This window comes from Lactuca serriola, chromosome 3 (assembly GCF_051521515.1).
Source record: "Lactuca serriola cultivar US96UC23 chromosome 3, Lser_US96UC23_V15, whole genome shotgun sequence".
Taxonomy (NCBI): domain Eukaryota; kingdom Viridiplantae; phylum Streptophyta; class Magnoliopsida; order Asterales; family Asteraceae; genus Lactuca; species Lactuca serriola.
The window spans coordinates 233,293,620-233,303,945 of NC_136410.1; the positions used below are offsets into that span (position 1 = coordinate 233,293,620).

The window sequence follows — 10,326 nt, forward strand, 5'->3', positions numbered from 1 at the left end:
TATGATATGTTGTGAAAAATATTTAAATTAAATATAAATAGCCGGGGAACTAGTATTTAATATTTATTTTAGTTTAATTTAATATATTATATATTTTTCTTTTAATATAGAAACATTTTTTATATGTCATCTTATATCATTTTAGGTTTTACGGCTAACATGTCAGCTAGTTTCTATTAAAAATAATTTTTTATTAGTTAACTTTCCGTTATCAATAAGTTTTTCAAAACCATTTTTAATATCATAAATAACAACACAAGGTTTGGACGAACATCATTTTAAACATGCATGCTCTTGGAACAAATTTTTTTAAGACTTCAAATAAGATGTGTTCTTTGTTATACCATACGTTTGTAGGGTCATCAAATTATTATGTAGATGATAAGGTCCCACTTCTATTTTTATTGTTTATGGTATTTTTATGATTCTTGAATCTTGATCAAATTTGGTAAAATATTTGGACTATATATCACATAAAACTTGCACCCAAGAATAGATCATAACCATCGCAATTCATGTACAACTTCTTACCAATAATAAGGTCAACCCAAATTTTGTTTCCCATTCAAATGCAACCTTCTTCGTCTTCATCAATGGCTATTCAGGTGGTCAGCATCTCAACTATCATCATCATCTCCATCTTCTTCCGCAAGTATTTTATCAAGAAAACTACAACCAACCAACCTGGATTACCACCTGGGCCGACTCCTTTACCATTCATTGGTTGCACCATTCAAATGCTTCTAAATCGGCCAACTTTCCGATGGATCCACAAACTCATGGACCATTTTAATACCCCAATACTTTGCATCAAGCTAGGACCATCGACCCATGTCATTGCAGTCTCCAGTCCTAACCTAGCATGCGAGTTCCTACGAAAGCAAGATGTAGTATTTTCTTCCAGGCCTGAAACGTTATCAACTTACCTGGTAAGTGACGGGTATAAAACAACTGTTCTTTCCCCTCATGGGAATCAATGGAAGAAGATGAGAACAATCCTGATCCATGATGTACTCGCCCCACCAATGCACAAATGGCTCCAACCTACACGAGACGATGAAGCCAATCACTTGCTTAGCTACATTTACAATCAAATAGGAAAAAAGGATACCCTAACCGACGGTGGGTTAGTAAATATTCGAAACACGAGCCAAAATTATTTTGGAAATTTGATAAGGATGATGATTTTTGGGACAAGATTCTTTGGGGCTGGAATGGAAGATGGGGGGCCAGGTGAAGAAGAAACTGAACATGTCGCGTCTGTTTTCATTATCCTCAAGTATCTTTATGCATTTTCCATCAGTGATTTCTTCCCGTGGTTGAGAGGTAAGACTGATTTTGAGGGCCATCAAAAGATTATCGGAACGGCCATTCAAACAGTTCGTAAGTACCAAGATCCGTTGATTGATGAACGGATTCAAATGTGGAAAGATGGGGTGCGAAAGTTAAAAGAGGATGTGCTTGATGTCCTTATCAACCATGAAAGCCCTAAGCTTACCGATCAAGAGATCAAGGCCCAGATTTTAGTAAGACTCACATGCAAATCTTAGTGACTTTCATAAATATTTGTTTCAAAAAAACATACCAAATGTTGGAGAGAAGTTATAATCTCTTCATATGAGTGGTTCTTCAATTTAATTTACTTTTGGTGTTTTCTTGGTGGCTTGTCTAATTTTAGGAATTAATGCTAGCTGCGATTGATAATTCCTCCAATGCAATAGAATGGGCGATGGCAGAGATGATCAACGACCCTACTATCCTAAAAAGAGCCGTTGCGGAGCTAGACAAAGAAGTGGGTCACAACCGTCTGGTAGAAGAGCGAGACCTTCCTCAACTTAATTACATTAAAGCATGCATCAAGGAGGCCTTCAGGCTGCATCCTTTCGCACCTTTCAATATTCCCCATGTTTCGATGAGGAATACAACAGTTGCTGGTTACTTCATACCCAAGGGTAGCCACGTCTTGCTTAGTCGTCCTGGGCTGGGAAGAAATCCAAATGCATGGACAAATCCAATGCGGTTTGACCCAGATCGACATCTTGATGCAGAAGGAAAGCAAGTGGTTCTTTCAGATAATGACCTGAGAATGCTTTCGTTTAGCACTGGGAGACGAGGCTGTCCAGGAGTGGCATTGGGTTCAACAATAACTACAATGATGTTGGCTAGAATGGTTCAAGGGTTCAGCTGGGAGTTGCCACAAAATGAGTCGGGTGTTAATCTTGTTGAAAATCATGACGACCTTGCCTTGGCTAAGCCACTTGTTGTCATTGCGAAACCACGACTACCTCACCATCTCTACCCAAAAAGTTGAACACAATATATATATAATTTGGTTTGGGGAATATATATGTATATATAGTTTGCATCGTTGAAGAAATGATTGCTTACGGTGATCCACACTACAATACATTGAGAAGTTAGTAATTATTTATTGTTCAGTACTTCAAAATTTTATGTTTATTATTTTTATTTAGAACTTATTTATCATTGTAAACGGCAAGTTGTACTTGTTTTTTGTTTTTTAAGTAAAAAGGTTAAATGAAACATAAATAAACAAAAAGTTTGGATTAAAAAAAATGTAAACGTCATGTTAGTTGGACTTTTATTGAATGAAAATAGTTTGCGTTTTATAAAGAAAAGTTTTATTTAGAACTTATTTATCATTATAAAATTTATCTTTCAATTGTTTTCTAACTCAAAAAGTTAAATAAAACATAAATACACTTATAGTTTGGATTCTAAAATAATTCTAAACGTCATGTTTGACTTAATTGATCAATTAATAGTAGTTTACATTTTAATCATATTTTTATAGTTGTTATCTTTATATACAACTTATTTATCTTTGTAAACGTCACGTTAGACTTCTTTTTTAATTCAAAAAAGTTCAATCAAACATAAACAAAATAAAAGTTTAGGTTTTAAAATAATTAATTAGTCAATATAAATAAAATATAAAAATATTAATTTAAAACGCTATTGACTAGTTGTTGACCGTGTAAGATCTGAATCAAGGTGAGAAGTTATTGCATCTCCTTCTCCTTCTAACTACTGAAACCATATTGTTGATTAATGATTACACATCTAACTTATTATGTTAAATGCTAAAAATGACCATTTTACTCTTCTACTTTGTTTTTTTTTTTATTTTTTTTTATTTTATGCTAAATAAAATCTATCAACTTGAGCAAAAAAAATATCAATTATCTTATATCGAACAAATAATGTAAATTTATAAAGAATTGAAAAAAAAGTTATTAACTATCTCATGATTTGCAGCTGAGAATGATGAAGAAGACGGCGGGAGACAGAGCCAAGAGAGTCTGATAGATAGATAAGAGAGAGTTACACGTGGGGTGGGGTTTGGTGGGTAGGATTTTATTTTTTCTTTTTTCATAATTAAAGAAATAGTAAAATAAATCAAGAAAAATGAAATAATAAGGGCAAAACCATCATTTTAAGTTCTCTTTGGACCAAAACCATGAGAATTTTTTAATTTTGGGACCAAAATCACGAAAAATTCTTGATTTTGGACTTTTCATGCAAGTTGGAAACTTTTTGGACTCCATCCACAGTTTTTTGAAAAATACAGGGACTAATTTTACAATTTTGTCTTTAAAATACAATGTTGTATAAAAATAAATAACAATAGAATATTATAACAAACAAATCAAAGAGTTTCCATCTTATCATATGTTCATGTTTAAAAGAGCTTCCATCTTTTCTTCACAGTGTGATCCAAATATTATCAAATGACCAAAACCTTCAAAAGAAATCAATGACAACATTATCATTAATCTAGGGAACATAATGCATAAATAGTTAAATACTTTGTATGGAAATCCAAAATCGAAATTACATTACATTTCACTTTCTCTTTTGTTGCTCAAGATCAATGTCAATCAAATGTTTAATAACCAATCATGTAGCATCATAATCCCATGTCTCACAACATTTCGTGATTTTGTTTCCATTGAACTGATGTATTCATGAGCTAATTCCTTGTACTTGTCATACAATTTCATTAACCCAGTCTCCTGGAGCTCCCATCCTTCATTAAATTTAATCAATAAGTTGCATAAAGTAAAAAAGAATCGTTTATAAACCATTGAACATTTAAAACCAAAATTAAAGTCAAACATTTCTACAATTCCAAAAGTCATAAATTTGCACACCCATTCAATAATTCTATTGACCCTCAATTCATGGCTTTCATTTCATTCATAATATTTTGAACCAATCGAAACATAATCTTATTTAACCAAGACAACTGAATTTACTTAACCAATTCACAATTCCAATTCAACAAACACCAAATCAAAGTTTCAAACATACATTTTTAGATCAAACACATGCAATAACCATGAACATCAAATTGTTTCATATTTCTTTAAATTTCATCAAACGATTAAACATAATTTTCATCATCCATTAATCCCTAATCACCATGAATCATCATACTCTTAATTCCAAGAATATCTAATTAGATTAATTAGAGAAAGAAAGATGCGATTAAGATGAGATAGTTTCACAATTATCTTAAAAATGTTCATTATAAAAATCATACATGAAAGAATTCAATCGGTTGAGAAATTATAAACCTTACTTTTCTTTTCAAAATCTATAAATTGTTGCGAGAGATCAGAAACCCCAAATGAGATGTGATGGGGAGGACAGCGGTGGAGGAGGTAGCCGGTGGTGGAGAGAACGTCGATAGAGAAGGTGGTCGGCGATGTTGAAGACTGAAGTTGATCATGAGAGATACGATGGAGAGGATAGAGTGAACTCCGTTCAAAGAGAAGGAGAAGGGACAAATGGGAAAAAGAGTTTCTCTTTCTAGTCAGCTTCACTTTTTAGGTGAACCGAGGCATAGGAAAACGGCTGATAGATTTATCCAGAGTGTTGGGGAATTCGATCTGGGAAATCTAGATAACAATCTGTAAACACTTTTTTTGTTTGATATTGACCCTATATGACTTGGGTATCACGAAATCCAAACTGGGATAATTCCTGATGTAGCAATTCAAATATTTCGACCCTATATGACTTGGGTATCACGAAATCCAAACTGGGATAATTCCTAATGTAGCAATTCAAATTTTAGGCATAAAATCAGAATCAATTTTGAGAAGATGAAGAGAGAGCGTTCTATGTTTTCTATGTGTTTCAAACAGGCATCGATATGCCTGATTTATCCAACAATGGATGAATCAAAATAGTTTTCATCTTTCAAGAATGACAAATTAGACCCCCAGCTTGTCACAGTAGATTAGGGTTCAATACTAACAATGTTTAGTAAATACAAGTGTGCACTCCCGCACCTCCTAACTTGTATTATAACTAAAACATTATTCTTGAAACACTTGTTAAGTCCATTACACTAAAATATATTTGGTGATAAAATCACCAACAATCCTCCCCTATTTTAGTGTAACCTTGAATTAACAAACTCAAAACAAAAGAAACGAAACTAATGCATAAATGAAAATATCGATACGATTGAATTTTCATGTTAGTATATTACACATTTCAAACATTCGAGAAATCAAGGTATCTTAAAGATTGAACCTATCAACTCGTTTGAATATCTGAAGATAATATACACATTATTTTTACAATCATCTAAAACAAAATAACTTGACACTAATTATAAAGTCGTGTGTCCCGATCCATTCTTGATCGTATAAAAGCCAAGTCCCAAGTTCTTTGAAGTACGGTTACACTTCACGATCATATAGGTGATTCTTTTATTCATGTACCTGTATACATTTTATCAAAAGAATCATTAAGAAATCAAATTCATCCTAGTCTCTACAGGTTCAAACACACGTACCTTGGGATGGTTATAATGTGTGTTCCAATTCATATAAATAAGCTTTCCACATTGAATTCAACCTCTAACATTGTATTAAAGGGGAATTGGGTGTCTCATTCATAAGAATTCACAAGGACTTTAAGCCCATCCCTATAACCGACTTGTGCACTAAGTCTCACACCAAACTCTTAGTGAGATGGTCCGCCAAATTTTGTTGTGATTTTACAAACTCAATCGAAATCACACCATCCATTATTAGATTTCTAATAATCCCATGTCTAACATTAATATGTCTCGATTTACCATTATAAACTTGACTATAAGCTTTACTCAAAGTAGGAACACTATCACAGCGGATAGATAATGGTGCAATCGGTTTCCTCCACAATGGAATCTCATAAATCAAATTCTTTAACCATTTTGCTTCCTTGCTTGCAGCGGCCAATGCAATAAACTCAGATTCCATTGTTGAACTTGTTATACAAGATTGTTTCTTAGATGCCCATGAGATAGCACCTCCACCAAGTAAGAATACCCAACCAGTTGTAGAAGAATGATCTTCTTTATTGGATATCCAACTCACATCAGAATATCCTTCCAAGACCGAAGGAAATCCTGAATAACACAAACAATAATCCTTGGTTCCTTTTAAATACTTGAAAACACGATGTACCGCTTGCCTATGTTGAGTACTAGGATTATGAGTAAATCTACTCAATCTTCCCACTGCGAAAGCTATATCAGGACGAGTGCTAGTCATAGCATACATCAAAGAGCCAATAGCTTGTGAGTACTCCAGTTGAGAAACTGATCTGCCTCTATTAGGCATCAACTTCATGCTTGAATCCATAGGGGTGCTAACGGGTGTACAATCACTGTAATTGAACCGTTTGAGAATTTTCTCAATGTAATGTTACTGTGTAATAGCAAGTCCCTTGTTCACCCGTTTAATCCTTATTCCAAGGATTACATCCGCCTCCCCCATATCCTTCATGGAAAACTTTAAAGACAATAAATTCTTAGTTACATTAATTTGATTTTGATCAGTGCCAAAAATCAACATATCATCTACATACAAGCAAATGATCACACCAGATCCAGATGAATCAAAACGGCTGTAAACACATTTGTCAAATTGGTTTAAAGAAAAACCATTAGACAAAATAACTTCATCAAACTTCAAATGCCATTGTTTTGGAGCTTGTTTAAGTCCATACAATGATTTCACAAGTCTACACACTTTTTGCTCATTTCCAGGCAAAACAAAACCTTATGGTTGTTTCATATAAACTTCCTCGTCAATATCACCATTCAAAAAAGCTATTTTAACATCCATTTGATGAATCACTAGATTGTGAATAGCTGCCAAAGCAAGCAACAATCTAATGGTAGAAATCCGCACTACTGGTGCATACGTATCAAAATAATCGATACCGGCCTTTTACCTAAAACCTTGTATGACCAGACGAGTCTTGAATTTATCAATGGCTCCATCTACCTTCATTTTTTTCTTGAAAATCCATTTACATCCCAAAGGTTTAGAACTAGGAGGTAAATCAGGTAACACCCAAACATTGTTCTCCATAATGGATGACATTTTGTTATCAACCGCTTATTGCCAAAACGCAACATCTCGAGACTCCATAGCTTCCTTCAAAGTCTTTGGATCACTCTCAATATGAGAGGAATATAAGTATTGTTTCTTCACTTTATCTGTGATAATAGTCAAATTCGGGTCAAGTCTAAGCCGGACAAAGTCAACGAGTCAAACCGGTCAACTCAATTAAACCTTGTATAATAGGGTTTGTATTATGTAATTTCTGTATAACTCACTATCTTAATGAGAAAACATCACTTGGAAAGTTCGTGTGTTTAAATTTCTTTAACCTTAGTGCTAAGCAATGAACAAGAACAATAAAACAATGTTGCATACTCATCGGGAGTGTGTAAGATCCTAAAACATGGCATAACGGGGTTTACGGACCTTGCATTGTGAAGCCAAACACTCACATTCGTCACACACGAAACCGCTCTCAATCGTTTTCACTCTATCTCTTCTTATCGAGAATCTCTCCCAAATCTCTCTAAGTATGTGAAATCTCTCCCAAATATCTCTTTGTATGAGAAATCTCTCCAAGAATGTCAAATCTCTCCCAAATCTCTCTAAGTATGTGAAATCTCTCCCAAATATCTCTTTGTATGAGAAATCTCTCCAAGAATGTCAAATCTCTCCCAAATCTCTCTAAGTATGAGAAATCTCTCACAAATATCTCTTTGTATGAGAAATCTCTCCAAGAATGTCAAATCTCTCCCAAATCTCTCTAAGTATGAGAAATCTCTCCCAAATATCTCTTTGTATGAGAAATCTCTCCAAGAATGTCAAATCTCTCCCAAATCTCTCTAAGTATGAGAAATCTATCCTAAATATCTCTCTGTATGAGAAATCTCTCCAAGAATGTCAAATCTCTCCCAAATCTCTCTAAGTATGAGAAATCTCTCCCAAATATCTCTTTGTATGAGAAATCTCTCCAAGAATGTCAAATCTCTCCCAAATCTCTCTAAGTATGAGAAATCTCTCCCAAATATCTCTTTGTATGAGAAATCTCTCCAAGAATGTGAAATCTCTCCCAAATCTCTCTAAGTATGAGAAATCTCTCCCAAATATCTCTTTGTATGAGAAATCTCTCCAAGAATGTCAAATCTCTCCCAAATCTCTCCAAGTATGCCAAATCTCTCCAAGTATGACAAATCTCTCCCAAATCTCTCTCGAAATCTCTCTCAACTTTCTATAACCACTCGGGGCATCCCGACCCTCGAATTTAGCGAAAACAGCCCAAAAACGGAAGTCTACGCGAAAAACGGACTTAAGGAGCCGAAACCCCTCTTAAGACCCGAAAGTCCTCTTAGGACCCGAAAGTCCTCTTAGGAACCAAACCCTTCTGAGTCGAAGGCTGCTGAACCGAACCCGAAAGGTCCTCTCGGGCCCGAACCTCGGATGCCTCACCCGAACCCGAACCTTCGGTCCATTTCGGGTCAAGGTTCCCTCGGACTAGTTCGCTTCTGACCCTTCGGACCGAGCCTTCGGACTGACTCCTCGCCTTCGCTTCTTCTGGTTCGCACACTTCGCTTCCGGCTTGGCACCAGCAAGGACCGAACCTCGGCCTAGGACCGAGAGGTCTCGCTGGAATGGCTTTTTCTCCCGGTTTTCGACTAATTTCGCGTTTTAAGCCCGTTTTTAATTGTTTTAACACGGGATTTTCACCCAAAACTATATTTTAACATATAAGGACCCTTAATTATTAATTAATCATGTTTTAAACATAAAACCTTATCCAAAAGAGTGGGTGAAGTACAAAGGAGGAGTGTTGACTTTCCTTTAAGTTATGACACAAGCAACCACTCCCATACCCACTCCATGTCACTATTCACCACCAGCCCATACCTTGTCACTTCCTTGTCCTTTTTACCTCTCTAACAAGTTATTCCCACGTTTGTGAGAGCTAGATATTTATCCTCTCTCCTCATTTTTCTTCTAATTACTCTCATTTCACCAAAGATCCAACTCCAACTTTTCCCTCAAACTTTGCTCTCCAATTCGAGATCCCAAGGCTGATCATCAAGTGTTCTTCCACTCTTGGTAAGTATAATTCATCCTCCTTGTGATTATTGCACTTCATTCTACTCAAATCATTGATTGCTTACACAAACTCCATAACTATGATGCTAGATTCTCGAAAATCTTCAAGGCATCTCCAAGTGTTCTTGAGTTAAACACTTCCATTCTTCAATAATCATCTACTGAAATCACTTAAGGTGAGTTCATACCCCTAAATTTTTATGTTTTCTTAAGTTTTTAGGGGGGGGGGGGGAATACAAGTTAAAACACCAAGAACATAACTAAAATTTTCTAACAGCCTTCATCAGAAAAGTTGGACTCCATTCACGGACTGTTTTGGACAACTTAAACATTTTTGTTTGGAAAACTGTTTTAGGTGTAAGTAGTTCCAGTTCTTAGCTTTAAAATGACTACTTGCACATCTCCATACTATTTTTCTACAATTTATGGTGATTGTTACAAAACTGCCTATCATTTCAAACACCAATCCGGACCAGTCTGTGATTATGGACTTTTTCATCCAAGTTGGAGGTCATTAAAAATCATGATAAAAATCATGAGTAAACTAGACACATTTTGGGAACTCTCAGAATTTACGGATTTATTTTTCAAATTCGTATGATTTTTCTATGACTTTTCAAAAACAGTGTAGAAAGGTTGAAAATTTGTTAACAGCTTATAACTTTCATAACACTTTGTATTATGTTGAGCAAAGTGTATAACGATAAGTTCTAAATATTGAATGTGTTTCCTTGTTAGTTTATCATCATAAACTGAAACATAGTCATACATGATAAGATTATTCATTCATTTAGAACACGTATATTAAGCTATAATGAGCATAGTTTATGGATTCATAGCATTAAGGCATTCATAAAAGAATTCTTATACATTA

The 10,326-nt window shown here is 34.8% G+C and overlaps 1 protein-coding gene across 1 annotated transcript; it reads left to right on the forward strand.

The window, feature by feature from the left end:
* The first annotated feature begins 491 nt into the window (after positions 1-491).
* On the forward strand, positions 492-2,459 carry LOC145093694 (isoleucine N-monooxygenase 1-like). Its single transcript, XM_079031914.1, has 2 exons — positions 492-1,526; positions 1,679-2,459. The coding sequence occupies exons 1-2, from the start codon at positions 516-518 to the stop codon at positions 2,309-2,311; spliced, it is 1,644 nt and encodes a 547-aa protein (XP_078888040.1). The 5' UTR covers positions 492-515; the 3' UTR covers positions 2,312-2,459.
* The last annotated feature ends 7,867 nt before the right edge of the window (positions 2,460-10,326 follow it).

Excerpts from the sequence above, each read along its gene's own strand:
- LOC145093694 (XM_079031914.1), top strand. The coding sequence starts at position 516 with ATGTACAACTTCTTACCAATAATAAGGTCAACCCAAATTTTGTTTCCC. Across the intron at positions 1,527-1,678 it reads AGATCAAGGCCCAGATTTTA|GAATTAATGCTAGCTGCGAT; the intron begins GTAAGACTCACA and ends GTCTAATTTTAG.